General features: G+C 39.4%; 1 protein-coding gene across 6 annotated transcripts in view; it reads left to right on the top strand.

Moving 5' to 3' along the window:
* Positions 1–22,296, top strand: part of CDKAL1 (CDKAL1 threonylcarbamoyladenosine tRNA methylthiotransferase) — a 717,891-nt gene that overhangs the window by 480,122 nt on the left and 215,473 nt on the right. For all 6 annotated transcript variants that reach the window (XM_040460543.1, XM_040460546.1, XM_040460547.1 and 3 more), the window contains one exon: positions 19,135–19,315. In XM_040460543.1, the coding sequence (XP_040316477.1) occupies positions 19,135–19,315 (181 nt within the window). The remainder of the gene's footprint in view (positions 1–19,134; positions 19,316–22,296) is intronic.

The raw sequence follows: 22,296 nt of genomic DNA, 5'->3' as shown, positions 1-22,296 counted from the left end.
CTGTACCATCTGCCTGTGTCCTCTGAGCCCCTTTCGCGAAGGCTTCCGGCGTCTCTGTCCTCTCCGCGTCGTGTTACTGTAGCTCTTCTTTGCCCCGCTCTCGTAGCGCGTGATCACCGCGCCTCCGCTTGTAGTTATTTATGAGGAGGTGGTGTGGCCCTGAGGTCAGAGCTCAGAAGTGGCCACCACGATGCCTGCGATCCACGTCACCGTCCTGCCGCTTACTGACTTTAGGTCCTGGGGCCGGTCACTCAGCCCTACTGAGCTTCAGTTTCCTTTCTGTAAAACAGCCACGATGTGAGTACCTACCTTACAGGAGCACTAAGGGATTAGTTGAGTCAGCATATGAGGAGCACTTAGAGCAGTGCCTGGTGCAAAATGCAACGGGGATGTTTTCCGTAGCTACTGATGTTACCGCTGCTACTACTGCTGCTTCCTGGTGGACCCCTGACGTGTCTCTGACTGAGATCTTCAGAGGCAGGGATGGCACCTTACCGTCCTGTGGCACGGGGCCAGGACATGGGAGGTCCTCCTCCTGTGATATTGATGATATTGAATGTTGATTGGATGCATTGTCGATTTAATTGATGCTGTTGATTGATGCTGTTGGGTTTTCCTTGAGGAGCCATCACAACCCAAAGTGACTCCTCTGCCAATGTTAAAAAAAACAAAAAACATTTAAGGTTCTTTCACCTTCCCCAAATATATGTAATAGTGGCTCTTTATTCTATTTACCTGTCCTCCGAGGTATATCCTAGGCAGTACTCATAGAAATATCTCCAAGACTGCCCTTCCTTCCTTTCATAAAGCATATTGGCCTCAGCGAAGAGCATGTCCTGTCTGAACGTTCCCAGCATTTGTCGCCCTCTGGAAACGGTTCTGCTCACCGTCCCTACCTTGGTGCCAGGACGTGCCTTCACGTTTCACTCTCCGTGTCATTTCTTTGTGATGTTCTGTTGCAGTCGGCGTGTTTGTGTTCACATTTCATGCAAGTGTCATCATGCGACCGAAGACAGTTCTTGTTCAAGCCTGCCTGGAGCACGTGACTTTGCCTTGAGGGCGACACGGCTTTGTGCGGGAGGCCTGTTGTTCCTGACTGTGCGGCCCTGTCTTAGACACTTAGCTGTGATGAGAGAGCCATCGGTTGTCTCTTGCCACCTGGGGTCTCTCCATTTACTCTTCTGATCAGGATTGGTTCTGTGAGAGCTGTTTGCCGAGGGAAACTGCGTGCTGTAATTGGAGCTCTGAGGTGGAATATGAATTCCGATGACGTCACACTCTGTTCTGGTGAACGTCAGTGGACTCTGCGTTAGGAGGTGGCCGTCTGGGGGCGCCTGGGTGGCTCAGTCGGTTAAGCGTCCGACTTCAGCCAGGTCACGATCTCGCGGTCCGTGAGTTCGAGCCCCACGTCGGGCTCTGGGCTGATGGCTCAGAGCCTGGAGCCTGTTTCCGATTCTGTGTCTCCCTCTCTCTCTCTGCCCCTCCCCTGTTCATGCTCTGTCTCTCTCTGTCCCAAAAATAAATAAACGTTGAAAAAAAAATTAAAAAAAAAAAAAATAGGAGGTGGCCGTCTGGGGCCCTGGGTACCCGGTCATGTCCTCAGATCTCTACATTTTTTCCTTGTTGCTCCTGCCCCGCACCCCACCTGAGCCCTAATTTCATCTCCTTTGTGGCTCATAATGCCATTTATTCCACCACCCCTGCTTACCCCACGCTTCTCCCTTCCGTGGTATTGAACCTGACACTGTGATCACATCACCGTCTACCTCAGCCCGTGGCTGGGAATGACGCACAAGCCCCAGCTCACAACCTCTGCTTCTGTTTTCCTGGCCCCTTAGTTGGAGGTACTCGATGCGTGTTCGCTGCATTGAATCAGATCATCTTTAAACCGCCCAGTAGACCTTGCCTAGGCCGTGTCACACTTGCTGCCAGCATTGCTGGTCACAGACGGAACTTTTCTCCTTTACTGCTCTCTCTGACATCACAGCACCCAAATCTTTGGCGTGGGCTGTCCTTCCCGAGAATTATTCAGGTTAGCAGGTTGGAGAGGCAGGTGTTAGGGTTGGAAGCCCGACTCCTCACTTGCCAAGACTTCCCCTCTCTAAACCTCTTTTGCATGGGAAACCTATCACTCCTTCCTTCTCACAGGGTTGTTTGGATGTCTGTGAAGTAGTCTAGAAAAGGAGTATCAGCGTGTGACCCTTCGTGGGTCTTTGCAGCCATTACCTGCATCTGAATTACAGGAAAGACAGAGATGCTTTGGCTTCTGTGTCAGGCTCCGAACCGTTCAGGACCTGGTGTCGAGCATAAGCTGAATATTCCTCTGATTCTTTTGCCAAAAATGATGTAATCAGAACCGCTTTCTAGACCTTGCGTGGCTTGGGACATGATGCGAAGTGTTAAAAATTAACAGGATTTCTTGTTTTCTCGCTGCCTGTCTGAGCCAAAGGCTAGTTATGTCTATTAATGTTTCTAGTCTCCTGGGGTCCCATCTCTTCCTCTCATTTTGGCACCACTGAAAATGTGTGTGATAAAATCTGAGCTGTCGTGAATCTTTTTGTTGGCTACTGGCACAGATAGGATATTTGGTAAGGATATTTTTTTCTACATTTCTTTTCACTGGCTGAAAGGATAAGTAAGTGCATGAGTATTGTTTTAACATAAGAGTAATAATTGGATAACTGAGGACCGAACGGGAAGATGATGCTAAGTGGGTGTTTTTGCTGCTTAGCAGTGGTGAGGTCATCTGATGGCACTCATGCTTCTAGATGAGAGCCTCAGAGAAGTTGCTGTGTGAGGATACCTGATAGTTGCCGTTTCTGAGAAGGGAGGCCTTTTGGAATAAGTGTATCTGGCACTGTTCATATTCTCTGCCCGACATGAGTGGAGGCACTTTGTCGTTTAAGATCACAGGCTCTGAAAGCAGACAGGATTCAGATCCAGACTCTGCTACTGACTGCTGTGTGACCTTGGGCAGTTTACTTAATCTCTCTGTGCTCCGTTGCCACGTCTATAAAATGGGAATGTATTACGTACCTTGTGAACTGCTTTGAGGATGAAATGAGTCAGTATCACGCCAAGCACTGGCACAAAGTGCTCAGTAAGTGTCAGAGAGGCGGGTGTCACAAATGCCACCGTACATGTCAACCTGACCTGGAGTTCACGTACGTAGTTCGTGAATGTTTTTTCCCCTGAACGACGACTTTGGGGGTTGCTGTAGTGTCCTGATGTCCCCTAATGTAGCGGCTTTGTTCTTGGGGTTTGAAGTGCTTCTTGGTTGTGGATCAGCTACCACCTGTGTCACAGCAATGCCCAGTATCCCACCACTGGTGACCCAGGTGTCGTAAGAGGCAGGCTGCCCCCCAGAGGGCTGTTGGGGCCCGCGCTGAGCTGGGTTACACACGATTGGGAAGAGCCTCAGAGTGTTCTCAGGATTGCTGGAATGTGTCTTAGGTGATACCGTGTGGCTGTGCTGATGACCAGCCAGGCCCTTTTGGAGGGTGGAGATTTGGGCCAAATGGGGACCCAATAGGCAGTGTCGTGGAAGGTGACGAGCCCTCCAGGTAGAAGCGGCAGCACCCACTGACCAGGCACATTTCATGTGTGTTTCATACGGAAGGGACCCGTGGCCACCTTTTGCCCCAGCAGCCCTCACAGATCTAGACTGTCCAGAACTTTGCCAAGAGCATATCATTTCGTCAGTAAATGATGTTTGAATGATGGGATTTATCACCTTCAAAAATAGAAGAGAACAACTGTGAGGCAGAATTAGAATGAAGCCTCCTTTTCCGTTTTCGCATCCACCTTCAGCTTCCGGGATTCCAGCGTGAACCCCTTTCTCTGCAACTTTAAACGGAGGGTTGCAAATAAACTTAGGTCATTTATTGATTTGTTTTTCCAGGTCATTTAAAATAAACATGGATCCCCTGTCAGTATTTTAGTTATTTCTATAAATAGAAATATTGAAGGGGAAACAACTATTAGCTGGCTAATACTTTTTTTTTTTTCCTTAGTACTCATTTGAGAAAGATGTCCTTCCTTGTAAGCAGGACAGGTCAGTACCAATGGCCAGGATCCTGGTACCAGTGGCCTGGACCCCAGTGAGAGGCTGCCACTTCCAAAGCCCCCTGCATTGCCTCTTCTCTCCCCCTGCCAGATGGCTAGAAGTTCACCTTTAGGACTTTAAAGTAAAATACTATGATGGATATGAGATAAAATGGAATTAATCACTAATAGGTATGAGGAAAGCCTGTTGCCTTACTGACTTCATTCATTCATCCCCCTGTCTTTTTTGCCCCAATCTCCCTTCCCCGTCACCTTTTAAGCCACTGAGCAGCTCTGTGTGCTGAACTGTGTGTGCTGTCCCATTACTGCTGAGTGTAGGGATATGAATATGACCCCACCCTTGACCTGCAGATGCTAATGGTTTACTTGGAGGCGTAAGACAGGGATACATGTGAAAGGTACTGGGCAGGTCATAACAGGGCCACCAGAGGTCTGAGGTGTGACCTTAATTGTGTGACTGAACTGAGACGCAGAGAGAAAATCAGGAAAGACTTCATCAGAGAGGTAAGCTTCAGGGGACGATTGCGCAGAGAGAGAGTACTCTGATTTGAGTTGTGTCAGTGCATATTTAGCAACCGTGGAAAAGGTTGATTGGGGCTGTATTTTGGAGAGTGTCATATGCCCACTGTCCTCTCATACTCACCCTGGAGTGTCCCCGGGAGTACTTAGAGCAAAAATCAGAGTCGTGGGCTTGGTTGGCTAGAGTCTCTGCAGATAATAAATATTTTTGGCTTTGTGAGTCATACCATCTCAGTGGCAACTGTCACAGTTACTCAGTTCTGCTTTTGTAGCCAAAGCAGCCTTAGACCACATGTAAATGAGTGGGTGTGGCTGTGTTCCAATAAAACTTTATTTACCAAACAGGTGATGGCTGAATTTGGCCCTTGAGCCATAGTTTGCCATTCCCTTGATATATGATATTTAGGGTAACCTGAATTGAAAACCAAACAAAATGAGAGTTCAAGTAATACGGAATAAAGGATATCATTGTGAATAACATTCTACTGTGTTCTGATTTGGTGGCTTCTGTTGCCTGCTTGCCCTCTCTGTGTGTATGTATTTTTTTCAGTATTATTTATTATGCTGCTCCACGAATTGCATTTTAGGATGGCGTAAGCCTTGAAATGTGGTATCTCTGAGTGCCATTTCTTGATGATGGCAACACTTCCATTAAAAGCAAAAATTTGCCTGATTTCTTACTTATGATGGGCCAAATATTAGAGCCAACTGCATTAGGACCATATAATTTTATAAATTATTCTCCCTGAGACCTGATGGCTAGCTGCCTTACAATTGTGCTTTCCTACTAAAGAATGCTGTGATCTGGGTTTGACTCTCTAAAATTTCAATAAGTGGGGTTTTTTTTTTTCAAACTGTAATTTTAAAAGATTTAAGAAACTTGTTTAACTTTATAGTTTTTGCCCTGTCCTGATATTCATTTAATTGGTTCTGCTAATGTGAATGCCCTTTCAAATATGAAAAAAATAAAGCAGGAAGGAAAAGTTGATTATTTCTGTAATTGGATTTTCTCTTGAATAAAATGATTTCACCCACTTTATCTTTCTGACTTAAGGGATGGGGGTGGGGGAACCAGTTTTCTTTCACATTGTAGTCAGAAGCAGACAGAAGAAGGTATAGTCTGTTCCAAGGTATCAGAAGACCATATTGGTTTTGGTTGTAATTAATTACTGATGCTGAATATACTCTGGCCCCTGCTTTCATTCCCAAATCTAAATTTCCACTGTGTGCAAAATAATTCCATCCAGGAAGAATTCTAATTACTTTAGTAATTATCATCTTATCTCTAAATGGAATTCAGACATTTGCTGCAGTTTATGAATGTTGGAAATGTTTCATTTCCTTTTCACCTTGAATAACAGAAAAATACACATTACTGAATCTGGCTTCATTGAACCTTATAATTCATGTTACCATAGAAACAGAAAAACTCATATAAGAATTGTGTTAACAGTACTGTAGATAATAAATACCTTCACTTCAACCAGCAATAGCATAAAATGATTTTAATAACAGATGTGTAAAAACTCTTTGAGATTTAATATGGCTCCTTTTAAATATTATAACAATATTACTCAGTATGCTTACTTACACTTTTTAAAGCAATATCTTTGGTCTTATGTAAGGCTTTGTGCTTATTCCAAAATATTTGCTGTGGAATACAGGCGTAATGTTATGGGATAAAAAACTTACTTAACACAGTATTTACTTAATTTTTAGTTAACAGTAGTGCTTCATTTGGTTTTTTGCTTGAAGCCAAACTGTATATTCATGATTTATCCTGGGTTTAGGAACATAGTGGATGACACTAAATCCTTTGATGTCCTCTGCGTCTGCTTGGCGCCCCTCCCTTTTTTGCGCCTTTTTTTTGTTAACTACCTTTTTTATTCCAAAAACTAAAATTGTACCAAATTTAAACTAAATAAGCCATCTGGATTTTTATTTAGCATATTAAACGTAGTTTTATTGGGATGCCTGGGTGGCTCAGTCGGTTGAGCGTCTGACTTCGGCTCAGGTCATGATCTTACAGTTCATGAGTTCGAGCCCTGTTTTGGGCTTTATGCTGACAGCTGGGGGCCTGGAGCCAGCTTCAGATTCTGTGTGTGTGTGTGTCTCTCTCTCTGCTCCTCCCCCCCCCCCAAAAATAAACATTAAAAAAATTTTAAGTAGTTTTATTGATTTTGAAGAGAGGTAATAATTTAAAAAAAAAACCTAATTGCTACTACATTTTTTTCTCAAAAAGAGGCTTTAAAAGGCTGTCTTGGATTTTAAATATCACTTATAATTAGTATGTGAATTACCAGCAGATTTTGGCTAATATTTGAAAACTGTCTCTTCAACCAAATTAGATGTAAACTTCTCTCTAACATTCACAAATTTTATGTGTTCTGCTTTGAAGAACATACATACTCATTTATAAGAATACATCTATATTCTTTGTATTCAGTGTGCAAACAGAGTTGAGGCTTTACTAGCCCTATCTTTTACCACTTATTCCATCTATTACTGTACCCAAACACAATGTGGTTTGTGTAAATGTAACTTCATTAAGGTCATAGAAGAGGACACTGGTGAGTTTGATTGTTTCGATCTCGGCCCAGTTAGAAAGAAAAACTATGCAAGGTGTACCTATCAGAAGATATTTAGTACAAGGAATTTATGACATACAAGTTAGAAGGCTGGAAAAGTAAAGGTGGGGAGATGAGATAACCAGAGGATAATAATTACTGAAAGCAGTTGCTGCCAGGAGGGCTGGGGGAGCAGAAGGGCGGAGTTTGTGTTACTGGGTCCTGGGAGCCCCGACCCCAGGGGTTGCCACCTCACCAGCAGGAAGTGACCACTTTGAGAGGCACCGAAGTTTCTCCCTGCTTCTCATCTCCTGTCATACCTTCTTTGTCAAGACCTAACAGGAGGCCAACTGCCAAAGGAATCAAATGTACTTTTTTTGACTTCTGGCCCCAGTAATACGATTAAAAATAGATGAGTGTGAGGCTGAGATGTTAGTAAGAGTAACACCAGTCTTCATCATCTCCAAAATAATATGATAACTGACTGGGTGGGGCCCATTTTATATCGCTGACTTTATGTTAGGTTAAACTTTATGAAATTGGCAGTAACTGACTATTTTTAATTTTCAAACAAAACAAATGAAACAGCAATATGTAACTCAGCTTCCAGATTATACTAAATCTACTACTGCAGAGATGATGATTTCACTCATGTTAGTTAGATGAACCTTTTCTCTTAGGAAAAAAAAATAAATGTCTCTTACATACACTGTGTCATTAGGTCAAAAGTTGCTTGTGTTTTTTTTTCCCCCTAATAATTTTTTGGCTGATCCAAAAGCATTCATAGAAGTATCTCCTAACCTTATTTGGGCCACAGAAGACTTTTAGAATCAGAAGAAAACTGTAGTCACTGCTCCCTGAAATATACACATAAAAATTTGCATGCAATTTTCAGGAATCCACAGTCTCTGAGGGAAGAAATTTTAGAATGGCATAAAGAAAGGGCTATATTGGCATTGGCACTTCTTTGGCTTTTTGTTTCTTTACCTCTTACTCACGATCAGCATGCCTATCTGAAATGCATACTGCAGACACCCACCAACCTCTCATGAGTTTAACATCAGAAGAGTGATTCTAGGTACTTAATCAGTGAACACAAAAGAGAGAAACGGATGGATGGATGGATCGATGGATGGATGGACAGGTGGACGGACAAATGGATGCACGGGTAGACAGATATTTATTCATTTGAAGAGACTTCACCAAAGAGAAAATTATCTACAGAACTGCTCATGAAGCCATTTACTTTCTAAGTAATTTCTGAGCTGTTTTTATTTATTTATATTTAGTAGGTTTAAATTCTCAACTAGTATTAACTAGTTTTTCATTTGTGCACTTTCAACATAATTAAAATTCCAGAAACAAGCTAAGCAGTAGTATAATTCCTTCATTAGATATTTTAGGAATTTTGTCAAGCTGCACCACAGCCAGAATATTATTCACATCTAGAGCATTTGGGTTTTTTTTTTATACTTTACACATAAATCAATTCACCAAATGTTAAGGTCTTCTAGTTTTTTTTTTTTCTGTGATAAAGAATATCAACCTGATCGTGTCATGCAAACTCTATTTGTCTCTTACACTCCTCAGTTACTCCTTAGATCATTTTCTGCTAGTATCGATCTACGGCACAAAGTACAAAAGAAACGCGAGCAGCAATTATGGGCCATTGGTGTACTGAAAGGTGGAGGAGTCCAGGTTCAAGGTATTTGGTAGAGTGTTGTTGTTCCTCACTTCCGTTCATCCCTTAAGGGACACGGAAGCAAGTTGACATCTATTAAGCATCTGTGTGCCAGCTGCTATTATAAATGCTTTATATTCATCACATCACTTGATCTCTCAACAGCCCAGGAAGGGATGTGCTCTTATCCCCGTTTTGTAGAAGAGAAGGACCTGAGGCTCAGAACAGTAACAACACTTGTGAAAACGTGACTAGAAACCAGGGACCCAAATCCAGATTTAAAATCTCATTTCTTTCTACCGATACTGTTGCTGCTTCCTCTCTCTCAGCCATCTGGAGATAGGAATAATTATATCTACCTGCTTCTTGATGAGTGATGATAATGATAAAAACAAGAAAATACCTTATGAAGAATAAATTTAGCATGTAGCCATTTAGGTTTTAAATGCCTCCGTATTCATTGAGGTACATTTGTGGAAAGAGCACCAACCAGGTGGAAAGGTTTGGGTTTGAATTATGATTCTTCCAGCAATAGCTTGGTGACCTTCGGTAAATCATTTAACCTTTGGAGACCGCAATTACCCTCTTTAAAACACAATTCTGCAGATAGAGGCAAGTTTTACTTGCTGTAGTAAATTGCTTTGCAAATATTATTACTGAATATTTTTAACATAAACTCATGATCAGCCACTGCTTCTAGTACATCAGTTCAGTGAGCACCTCAGTAACGCGGGTGGAGAGAAGACTGCCGTATCATTTAGTGATTCTGCAACTCTGGGCAATTTACCACTCAATCTTATTTCCCTAAGGGTACTTTCCCTGTGTCTCCTAGAGATTAAACTAGAAGTTACCTAAGTTGCTAACACATTGCCTGGCACTTAGTATCATCTAATAGATGGTAGTTGTTGTCATTTCTTTGACAGGGTTACAATAATGATAGCTAAAACATAACAGGCGGTCTGTGGCTGGCACTGTCCATAGCAATTAGTACATGTGCTAACTCCTTAATCTTATCTAGGAGTACTCTTACTCTCCCAGTTTTAGAGAAAAGGAAACCAAAGCCTAGTAAGGCTAAGTAATTTGCTGTAGAGCATGCAACTCGTTAGTAAAAGAGCCTCTTAGTTACATACCCAAGGGAAGATTTTTCTCCCAGATACCCATATGAAGATGAGGGTCATCCAGAGGCACGCCTGTCTGTCTTTGTCTTAGTGACTTACGGCTTTTTAACCCTTATCCTGATGTATAGGCGCTTTTTCTTTTTCAGCTCATGTCCTTTCAGATTTGTTGTTCAGGAGCGCCTGGGTGGCTTGGTCAAATCTGCTAAGTGTCCCACTCTTGATTTTGGCTCACGTCATGATCTCACAGTTTGTGGGTTCAAGCCCCGTGTCAGGCTCCGCACTGGCAGTGCTGAGCCTGCTTGGGATTCTCTGTCTCCCTCTCTCTCTGCCCCTCCCCTGCCCCCCCCACCTCAAAATAAATAAACTTAAAAAATTGTTTTTCATAGAATTGTGAAAGTAATTTTAAAGCTGCTGACAGTTTTCTCAAATTTACTTGAAAATGTCATGCTGTTTTTCCTTAAATTTCCTTTTTTAGGATGAACAGAATGATACCTTGTTGTTGTCTGTTGGTAGCTGGGACATAGTCCTTCTTGCTGTCCTGCTCAAAACATAGTTTCCTTTCAACCTTGACCTTACCTTTTATTATCGCTGCCCTTCCCTCCTATTTGGCCATGTTTAATTCTTTGGCTACATCCTGTCGAAAGTTCAGTTGTTAGGACTCTTTGGAAGAGAGTACCTAATGGAGGTTTCCTGCTACCTTTCTGTCTTCAGAAAGGCTTCCTCCCCCCCCCACCCCACTTTTAACAGGTTTATTGTGGGTATAATTTAGATACCATGCAGTTTGCACCTAATGTAAGTTACAGTCTGAAATTCTTAGTAAATTAAGAATTTGTGCAGCTATCATCACAGTGCAGTTTTAGAATGCTTTACTTAGAAGAAAAAGTTTCTTGGGGCGCCTGGGTGGCTCAGTTGGTTAAGCGGCCGACTTCGGCTCAGGTCATGATTTCACAGTCCGTGAGTTCGAGCCCCGCGTCGGGCTCTGTGCTGACAGCTCAGAGCCTGGAGCCTGTTTCAGATTCTGTGTCTCCCTCTCTCTGACCCTCCCCCATTCATGCTCTGTCTCTCTCTGTCTCAAAAATAAATAAACGTTAAAAAAATAAAAAGAAAAAAACTTAAAAAAAAAAAGAAACAGTTTCTTAATGCCTACTTGGAGTCAATCCCTGCTCCCCCCCGAGACCCAAGCAACGACTGATCTGTTTTCTGTCTGTCTAATTTTGCATCTTATAGAAATTTCATATAAATGGAATTAAACAATAAGTAATCTTTTGTGTCTTCCTTCTTTTACTTCAGAATGTTTTTCAAGGTCCATCTGTGTGGTGCACGTATCAGTAACTGGTTCTCTTTTCTTTGTAGGTAAATTTTCATTGTTCATTTTGTTTATCCATTTACCAGTTGACAGACATTTGGACTATTTCCAGTTTGGGGCTATAATGAGGAATGTCACTGTAAAAGTCCACATAAAAGTCTTTGTGTGGACACACGTTTTGATTTCTCTTGGGTAGATTGCTAGGATAGAAACTTTGTTAGTGGCAGTAAGTGTTCCACTTTTTAGGAAACTGCCACCCTGTTTTCCAAAGTGACTGCAAAGTTTTGAATTCCCACCTACAACGGATAAGTGTTTCTGTTTCTCTAGATGTACATCAATGTCTGTTATTTTTTTAGTGTTTTTTTGTTTAATACAGCCTTCTCCTACTGAGTGTGTGTGCCATCTTAACACGGTTTTAACTTGCGTTACTCTGCCAACTAATGATGTTGAGGCAGCTTTTTATGCACTTATTAGCTATTCATCTGTTTTCTTCAGTGAAGTGTTGGTTAAAATCCTTTGCCCATTGTACAGTTATGTTGTTTGTCTTTTTATTAGTGACTCATATGAGTTCTTCATATATTTTGAATACAAATATTTTCATCACATACATGATTTGCAAATAATTTCTTCCTATGGCTTGTCTTTTTGTTTCCTTTATGGCGTTTTTCCAGTAAGTCCAGTCTACCCAATTTTTTTTTTCTTTCATTGTGCTTTTGGTGTTAGCGTTCTAGCTAAGAAGTCTTCGCTGAACTCTATCGAGGACACAAAGGTTTCTTCCCATATTTTCTTCGGGAAATTTAGTAATTCCAGTTCTTACATTTAGATTTAGTATTAAAGGACTTTCTGTGCATACCATAAGGTAAGGGTCCAATAAGTTCTTTTTGTTTGTTTGTTTACTTTGCGTATGGTATCCGTTTGCTCTAGCATCGTTTATTGAAAACATTGTCTCTTGACCTCATTGAATTGCTTTGGCGGTTTTGTTGAAAATTAATTAACCATACAAGTATATTTGTTGAAAAGTAATTAACCATAAATGTATAAATGTATGGGTGTATTTTGGGGCTGTCCGTGTTCCATTGCTGTGTCTTTATCCTAATACCACACTGCTGTGATTACTGTAGGTTTATAGTAAGTCTTTAAGTCAGGTTCATCCATTCCACCAACTTTGTCCTTTTTTTCTCTGGCTACTCTAAGTCCTTTGCATTTCCATACAAATTTTAGAATCAGCTTTTCAATTTCTGCAGAAAAATGGGCTGACATTTTGGTAGCAGTTGCATTGAATATGTGTATCAGTTTGAAGAGACATGCAATCTTAACCGTAAAATATTCCAATCCATGAAAATTATATATTTTCTATTTATTTAGATATTCTTTAATTTCATTAAATTTTAAGAAAATCTCTTTAAGTTCTGTTTCTAGAGTGTAGGTCTTAGACTTCCCAAATTTATTCTTAATTATTATTTATGCTATTGTGAATGGAATTGTATCCTTGGTTTCTTTTTTTTCTTTTTATGTTTATTTATTTATTTATTTTTGAGAGAGAGAGAGAGAGAGAGAGGGAGAGAAAGCAAGTGAGAGAGAGAGGCACAGAGGGAGAGAGAGAAAATCCCAAGCAGGCCCCACACTGTCAGTGTAGAGGTGGACGTGGGGCTCCATCTCACGAACTATGATCTCATTACCTAAGCCCAAATCAAGAGTCAGACACTTAATCAACTGAGCCACCCGGGTGCCCTGACCTTGATTTCATTTTCTGACTGTTCATTACTAATATAAAGTGTACAGGTGATTTTTATATATTCATCTTTAGCTCTGCTAAACTGGCTTATTCTAGTAGGTTCATTAGATTCCTTAGAGTTTCCACATACAAGGTCATGTCATCTGCAAAAACCTATATGCTTTTCTTTTTCTTACCTTTCTTGCACTGACTACAATCTCCATAATATATTGAATTATAGAAGTGAGAACAGAAATCCTTGCCTTTTTACTAATCTGAGCGGAAATGCATTCAGTCTTTTACCACTAAAAATGAGGGGCACCTGAGTAGCTCAGTCGGTTAAGCATCTGACTTCTACTCAAGGTCATGATCTTGTGGTTTATGGGTTCAAACCCCGCATTGGGCTCTGTGCTGACAGCTCAGAGCCTGGAGCCGCTTGGGATTCTGTGTCTCCCTCTCTCTCTGCCCCTCCCCCTCTCATGCTCTGTCTCTCTCAAAAATAGAATAAACCTTAAAATTTTTTTAAAAATTAAAATTGGTAATTGCTGTAGGGGCACCTGGGTCGCTCAGTTGGTTGAGCGCCCAATATTGGCTCAGGTCATGATCTCGTGGTTCATGGGTTCGAGTCCCGCATCAGACTCTGTGCTGACAGCTCAGAGCCTGGAGCCTGCTTCGGATTCTGTGTCTCCCTCTCTCTCTGTCAAAAACAAATAAACATCAAAAAAAATTTTTTTTCACTGATAATTGCTGTAAACCCCTTATCAGGTTGAGATAGTTTTTCTCTGTTCTTTGTTTATGGAGAGTTTTTATCATGAATGGGTGTTGGATTTGTCAACTTAGTTTTCTGCATTTACTGAGATCACCATGTGGGTTTTACCCTTTATTCTTTTAATAGGCTTACTGCATTAATCAAAATTTGTATGTCAAATTTGCTTCTTGGAATTAAAACTTGATCATGATTGGGGCGCCTGGGGGGCTCAGTTGGTTGAGCACCCAACTCTTGGTTGTGGTTGAGGCTGTGATCTCACAGTTCTTGGGTTCAAGCCCCACTTTGAATCCCTGTTTGGGATTCTCTTTCCCTCTCTCTACTCCTCTCTCACTGACTCTCTCTGCCCTCTCTCAAAATAAATAAATAAACTTAAAAAAAAAATAAAAACAACTTGATCATGACAAACAATCCTTTTTATATGTTTCTGTGCCCATTTTGCTAATATTTTGTTAAGTGTCTCTGTTTTCATAAAATATATTGGTCTAGAATTTATTTCTAATCTCTTTCTCTGGTTTTTATATCGGCTGCTGCTGGACTTATAAAATGAGTTCCTTTTTCATCTATCTTTAAAGTAGTTTCTAGAGAATTGGTTTTATTCTTTCTTAAATGTTTCATATAATTCACCTGTGAAGCCTTCTGGGCCTGGGTTGTTTCATATTGTTTTCTTTTGGTGGCAAGCTTTTTAATTTCAAATACAATTTTTCTAATACATAAAAGGCTATTTTGATTTTCTGTTTCTTCTTGAGTCAGTTTTAATAATTTATGTCTTTTTTTTTAAGAATTTGCTCATTTCAGCTTAAGTTTTTAATGTCTCTGCACAAAATTGTTCGTAATATACCTTGAGTGTCTTTTTCTTTTTAATGTTGGTAGCATCTGTGGTGCTTTCTCCTCCTTCATACCTGAAGCTGTCATTTGTTTTCTTTTTTCCTGTCAGTCTTGCTAATAGTTCAGTAATTTTACTGTTTTGTTTCAAATATATACCTTAACTTTTATTGATTTTTTTCTCTATTTTCTATTTCACTGTTTTTTTTAAACCGTTTTTTTTAAACCGTTTTTTAAACGGTTTTTTTTAAACTGTTATTTAATAATTTACTTTTTAATCCTACCTTGGGTCTGATTTGCTCCTCTTTTTTAGCTTCTTGAGGTGGAAGCTTAGACTATTGTGTTTACCTCTTTGTGACACAGACATTTCAAGCCATGAATTTCTAAGTACTTCTTGAAGCTGCATCCCATATATTTAGATGTGTTTTTACTTTTATTCAGAACTAAAAACTGTTTCTTGGGGTGCCGGGGTGGCTCAGTCGGTTAAGTGTCTGACTCTTGATTTGGGCTCAGGTCATGATCTAATGATTCGTGAGGTCAAGCCCCACTTCAGGCTCTGTGCTGATAGCGTGGGGCTTGCCTCCCCCACTCACACTCACTCTGTCAAAATAAATCAACTTTAAAAAATATTTCTTTTAGTTACATGTTTGTTTATGCATAATAATTTTAATAGATCTGGTTCTTTTCTTGGTTATTTTTATTTCTTTCTTTTGAAATAAGTAGAATGTGTGCATTAGTCTTAATTTTTCCACATATGAAATTTGAAGCTCATCCTTTTTCTATTTTTTGCCAGTAGAACACCAAATTGCAAGTGAAAGTCTTGAGATGTTTAAAGTACATTTTAAGTGGTATTTCAAATACACTATGGGGTGTGTAAGTATGTGTTTATTTTTACTCAGGGTAAATAATTAAGTCTTAAAATATTTGGGACTATCTTAAATCCTAGCCTCTGGCCAGCAAAGAGGTCATGCTCTCCTGATACCCTCCTGATTGATAGATTTGCGGAACTGATCATAGAACCACTTCTGCCACTGCCAATGTGTAATTAGAATCTTTCTCATTAATTCTATTCCCAAGCTATTTAATGAACCCATTTTGCCGGTAAAAAGCTTGTATACGCCAGAAAAAAAATAGTGGGTCAAAATGTACCTGTTAATTAAGCTAAGAGAACATTTTCATCTTTCTTTCAGAATTATTTTCTCATACTGCTATGAAAACATAAATATAGAAGGTCTTTTAAATTTTAAAAACATAGAATACCTAGTAATTATATTCATTAAGCTTACAGCTTTCAATACATATGTGGAAATGATCATTTTTAAAAATTTTAGTATTTTGAAAATTCATTGCTTTTCAAAAACAGCATTCGCTGGTAATTAGCATATTAAATATTTGGATTAATGTTCTATTTTACACTCCTTAAATTTCCTCATAGCCACTTAATTAATTTAGAAATTAGTTCACTTCAGACTTCCTTGATTTTCTTATGAACTGAAGAGAATTATTTACTAGGCAAATTAACAGTATAAATATGAGGGTTTTTTTTTAAGTTGGTTCACCTAAAGAGCCAAATTATTTTTAAGAAGCATTATTTGCATGTATAAAATTAACGTATAGATGAGCCTCATCTAACATTAAAGTGTAGTCTTTACTTTGGAAACATTTTATAGGCAATCAGTTTATATTCTTACATCCTTAGAAACCAGATAAACTGTTTTTACTTTTATATACTGACTAACATAGGTCTTGTACAAATTCATAGTTGGCCTGTCCTCTCCTTTGTTATCAGTCAATTTTCTGTGTAGATTTTCAAATATATTCACACATTGGACATCCCCTTTTTTAACATTTAAGAGGACTCCTGGAAAGGTTTCTCTTTTCTCCTTCACTGTGGGACTTAATGCCAAAGTAAGCAGGTGTTGCATAATACTGAGCTCAGCTATCCGGGGTCAAGGAGGATTGGGGGAGGGGGAATCAGTAAGGTACTTTCCTTTGGGAATACCCCATAATCGAGTGCCAAATTCATTCCAATTCACAGCCTACGACAATAACCAATTGTCTTGGTTTCTACAGTATTTCACAGGCAGTTTCTAAGATTTTTTTTTTTAATTTATTTCCTAAGGGAGATAGACTCTTCTCTGTCATTTCTGCTGTGATCTATTACTTACAGTTTTAGTTGTGGATTTCTTTTGTTCAGTAGTTATAAGTCAAGTGTAAACATTTGCTAATTAAACTTGTTGACATACTTTTTCTATTCAACATGCTTTTAGTAAGTCTAGAAAATGGTCTTTTTATCTACAGCTTTCTGTCAAAACATGTTTTTTATGATTTTCAAATGTAATTTTGATAATCACCTCTGAAGAATAATGTTTTTATGTCACCATAAAAATCAAAAAAATTGCTTTTCAAATATGCTCTGTTTCATTTTTCTCTGTGCACATTATCTCTTTTTCTGTTTACCAACACAGAGAAAAGTTCTAGCCTTTGGAACTTACCTCACTAATTCAGGGTCAGCCAGATTAATAGCTGGATGAGACCAAGTAGAACTCAAGAAAGAAATATTTTTAAAAATCAATGCCATTCTTCTTCCACACAGGAATTAGAGTATTATCCAAACAAGATATGGAAAGCCAATGTTTTTATGACGCCATTTGTATTTCCCTTTCCTCATGGTTATATCCTTTGTTCTCTCTTAGGCCCCCAAATATCTAATATATTTAAATGGGATAAACTGTTTTATTCATTCATATAGAACTACATGTAGGGAATAGAGAAATTGATATAGTTAGGTGTCTTTTGGTTTGTAATGTTTGAGGCTGTTTTTCCCGTTTTGTATGGATCGAGAGTAATATTGGAGCTTTGAATACTGTCCATGATATTTTGGTATTGTTATACTGTTAACACACAGTAGAATATTGTAGCACACTCTGGGATAGACTCCACCACAGAGAAAGGATATTCAAGATGTTAACATTTGGGCTCATCAAACACAAAGGCAGCTTGTTATCCAGTCAATCTCTGATGAGAAGCTTTTGATAATTTATTCTTAATATGAAAGGGCAGAGTCACTCTTTCTTGATGGCGAGTCTCAGCCATGAATGAGAGGGAGCAATATACAAGAACTTGGAGGAAATGGAGAGCATTGCAGTGATCAGAGGAAAACTTATGAAAACCTTTAACTGATACCTTTAGGAAGAAGAGAAAAGATGTTGCATCTCTAAAACAAATGATTAAGTGATAATCATTAATCATATATTAAGTGATAATATAAGAAAATTTGCTAGACCTAAAGACCATGAGTGTCCCGATTGTGCCCTTTACAAAGATTTCATGCCTAATCCAAGGTCTATTATCATGAAATTTAAAAACATTGAGAAAAAATTAATATCCTAAAAGTTTTCAAAAAGAGTGTAGGGCATATATAAAGAAGTTAAAGAGGTTTACATCAGAGTGAATCAGGACATCTCATCAGCAACCTTTCCAGGTTAAAAAAAGAAACAGTAGAAAATTCTGATGGCTGATATTTTTCATTTTGGAGGGCTGTGAACAGCCACACTATCAGTCAATTGTGTAGATTAAGACATGTTCAGATTATGCTAAGACAATAACAGAATTTCTCTGGCATTCTTTTTGATGAAGCTTCTGAAAGAATGCTCCAGCTGAATTAATCAAGAATTATGAATATAGGATCAGCTAACGCGCGCCCAAGAAAACCAAAGAGCAACTTTCAAGGACGACAACTGGTTCATTATGAAAACAACACATACCAGAGAAAGTAGGAGTGGCATTTCCAGGGGGGAAAAATTGATAAGTGAATTCTATACAGTACCTTGAGTGTTTAGAAAATGATATTGGTTTTTGATTGATCTGAGCTTGTGGAAAACATGGACACAGTTACCTAGAATAAGAAGCAAAAAAAAAAAAAAAAATTTTTTTTTAAAGTTTTTAACTCTGGGAAAAATTAAAGGTGGCAAAAGAAAACATGATGGTAGTGTATACCAGTTGTCTGTGAGCAGTACCTTTGCAGTTAGGCTCCTGGAAATACGACTAATTTAACTAAAAACTGTGCAGTGATATTACTGAGAGGGATGGGATAGAATAGTTTAAAGGGCTGCCTCAGTGGAGAAGCTAGTAAGTATTGCCTGAAAATCAAAAATCTAGAAATAGCAGAATCAACATCTATTTTAAAATACAGAAAAAAGAACAAAGAAACATTCAGAAGAATTAAAAAGGAATGGCTCTTGAGGAGGACAGGGGCCCCTGTTGTCCATAAACTTTTAATATTTAGGACTCTCTAAAACTATTTGCTTAAATGTCCCTTTCCTAAAAATAAAATTTAGTTTCAAAACATAGGCATTTAAAAGATCGGAGAGGGTCGCCTGGGTGGCACAGTCAGATAACTGTCGAACCCTTGGTCTTAGCTCAGGTCTTGATCTCAGGGTTGTTAGTTCGGGCCCCGTGTTAGCTCGAGCCCTACTTAAAAAATAAAAATTTAGAAAAGAAACTGTCAGAGAAATAGAATAATAATGGATGGCATTGAGTTTTTTTCCATTTTTGTCTTGTTATTTTCTAGAGTTCCTGGAATAACTCTTGCCACAGATATTATCTGTGGTTTTCCTGGAGAAACAGACCAAGATTTTCAAGAAACAGTGAAACTCGTTGAAGAGTACAAATTCCCAAGCCTCTTTATTAACCAGTTCTACCCAAGACCAGGGACTCCTGCTGCAAAAATGGCACAAATTCCAGCACAAGTGGTAAGAGACTTCTCTGGCAAGGAAGGTGCTAGATTTAGCCAGCGGCTGTAAAAATGCAGCCCCGCTGTCTATCTTAACACAACTGGCTCATGGTATAACCTTGAGGTTAAAAAATACAGGGAGGTGGGGAAGGGAGGGGCGGTGTCTGGGTGGCTCTGTTGCTTAAGCATCTGACTTCGGCTCAGGTCATGATCTTGCAGCTTGTGGGTTCGAGCCCCGTGTAGGGTTCTGTGCTGACAGCTCAGAGCCTGGAGCCTGCTTCGGATTCTGTTGTCTCCCTCTCTATTTGCCTCTCCCCTGCTCGCTCACTCTCTCTCTGTTTCTCTGTCTCTCTCTCTCTCAAAAATAAGAAAACATTAAAAAATACTTTTTTTTTTTTAAAGTTTGAGACCCAGTAATGGCAAACTGTTGTCCAGAATGCCTCAGAAATTAATGTTCTCAAAGTAAGTTAGTTTCTAGATTTATTGGCTGAAATGGGAAAATGTTAATAAGCTTGAAGAGGAAGTCATATGTTTTTAACTGAAAATTTTCTGTTTTGTTTGAAATAACTAATACAAAATTGTGCCCTCCCATTAATTTTCCTCAAAACTTACATGAAATACTAAAAGGAATAACCCAGAACTTGTTATTTTTTCCATTATGCCATATGTAAATATCAAACATAAAACATACAGAGTTCTTATTTGAACATTTGGTTGAAAAAACATATTTTTATTTGTATATACAGATATATATATATTTAATATATTTTAAAGTCTATTTTCCCCAGTAAAACTGAAGTGACTATCATTCCTTGTTTTCTCAAAATTATTTACCTTTTTATTTCACAAATTTCTGTGTATACAAAGGTAGGAAAACATTTTCCAGGTAGACCACATAATTTTATTTCTAACTTAATCAAAGAGAAAAGCAGATTTCTCACCACAATTGACTTTTCACAACTGTAAAAGTAAGTTGAATTAATCCATTATTTTTATATCTAAGTTATAATAGACTTTATTGCATAAGACAAAATTCACCTTTTTTGGTCTACAGTTCTTTGAATTCTGACACATGCGTACGTTAATTTAACTACTACCGCAGTCCAGGTGTAGGACACTTCCGTCAGCACCCTAAATATTCCCTTTTATTTTTTTGTAGTTCTCTACTCCCTCCATCCCCTCATCTCTTGTCCTTATAGCTTAATCCATTCTTTTTCAAACTTTACCTCTTTAATTAATAAGAAGGAAGTTTTCTGAGCTGTAACATGCCTGAAGACGTGTGTACAGCTGTACATTTCTCTAAAGTGGATACTTCCGTGCACCCGGGGCAGATCCAGAAGCAGAAAATTGCCAGCACCTCAGAGGTTCCGGTCATGCCCTCCCCACCACCCTCTCCCTTTCCCCGACAGAAACCGCTATCCCTCGTTTTAACACCATACATTAGGTTTGACCCGTTCTGTACTTGATGTAAAGGGAAGAATTCATCAGTGTTTGAATGTTTGGCTTTTTTTTTTTTTTTTAATGCGGGGAATTCTTTTGATTGTTTCTGTTTTTCAGTAAAATTAATACTTGCCACACATTCTTGCCTGAAGTTTTAAGTTAACTGTTCAGCATTAACAAGAAGTGGATTCTTCAGGGTGCCTGGCTGGCTCAGTTGGTAGAGCTTGTGACCCTTGATCTCATGGCAGTGAGTTCAAGCCCCACTTTGGGTGTCAAGATTACATAAAAACCCAGGCGGCTGGGTGGCTCAGTTGGTTAAGCGTCCGACTTCAGCTTAGGCCATGATCTCACAATTGGAGGGTTCGAGCCCCACATCAGGCTCTGTGCTCACAGCTCAGAGCCTGAAGCCTACTTTAGATTCTGTGTCTCTCCCTCTCTCTCTTTCTCTACCCCTCCCCTATTTGTGCTCTGTCTCTCTCAAAAATAAACATTAAAAAAAAATTTACAAAGAGAAGATTATATTAAAAAAAATCATTTTAAAAATGGATTTTCTAGTAAATTATATCACATTTAGCTTCGTTAAATAATTTTTCATCTTTTTCTTCATTGTTTATTATTATACAGTTTGGGAGGCTAATACAGCTATCTCAAATTTCACATCTGAAAAATCTCTACATCTCTGTCAGGAGTTGAACCTGTTGCTTATTGAGATTGTTGGTATTTATTTCAGGAATTGTTACAGTCTCTCTGATCTGTCCTAAAATAGTGAGGCATGAAGTGTCCCTGGGTGCCCACTCTGCCGTGCGCACCTCCCTCAAGCCCCCAATTTTCATTTTTTTTAAACAAGATTATGTTGCTGAGACTAGTCTGTTTTTGCAGGTAGCTCTTGCTCGTCTATTTTCATTTCTGTACAGTGTTCCACTGCGTGCTTGCTTAGCCACCCTAACGTGAAAAGAGAATTGGGTATTTTCAACATTCCACTGTTAGTACCGCAACTGAGAACAGGTGTGAACGTTCTTGTCTGTGACTTTTGTTTGACTCATCTACATAAACTTCAAAAAAAATTTTTTTTTGATGTTTGTTTATTTTTGAGAGAGAGAGAGACGGCGCGCAAGGGGTGGGGAGGGGCAGAGAGAGACCGAGAAACAGACTCTGAAGCAGGCTCCAGGCTCTGAGCTGTCAGCACCCAGCCCTATGCAGGGCCTGAACCCATGAACCACGTGATCATGACCTCAGCTGAAGTTGGACACTTAACCGACTGAGGCCTCCCCCCTTGATACTACTAAAGTGACTGTTTTTCATTTTTTTAATTGTTCCTGCTCTAAAAATATAGTTGATTTTAGCATACTTATCTTGGGGCGCCTGGGTGGCTCAGTCGGTTAAGTGGCCGACTTCGGCTCAGGTCATGATCTTGCGGTCCGTGAGTTCGGGCCCCGCGTCGGGCTCTGTGCTGACAGCTCAGAGCCTGGAGCCTGTTTCAGATTCTGTGTCTCCCTCTCTCTCTGACCCTCCCCCATTCATGCTCTGTCTCTCTCTGTCTCAAAAATAAATAAACGTTTA

This window comes from Herpailurus yagouaroundi, unplaced genomic scaffold, assembly GCF_014898765.1.
Source record: "Herpailurus yagouaroundi ecotype Mexico unplaced genomic scaffold, PumYag 250, whole genome shotgun sequence".
Taxonomy (NCBI): domain Eukaryota; kingdom Metazoa; phylum Chordata; class Mammalia; order Carnivora; family Felidae; genus Herpailurus; species Herpailurus yagouaroundi.
Note: the sequence above shows the minus strand (reverse complement) of the source record. Positions and strands in the feature narration are given on the sequence as shown.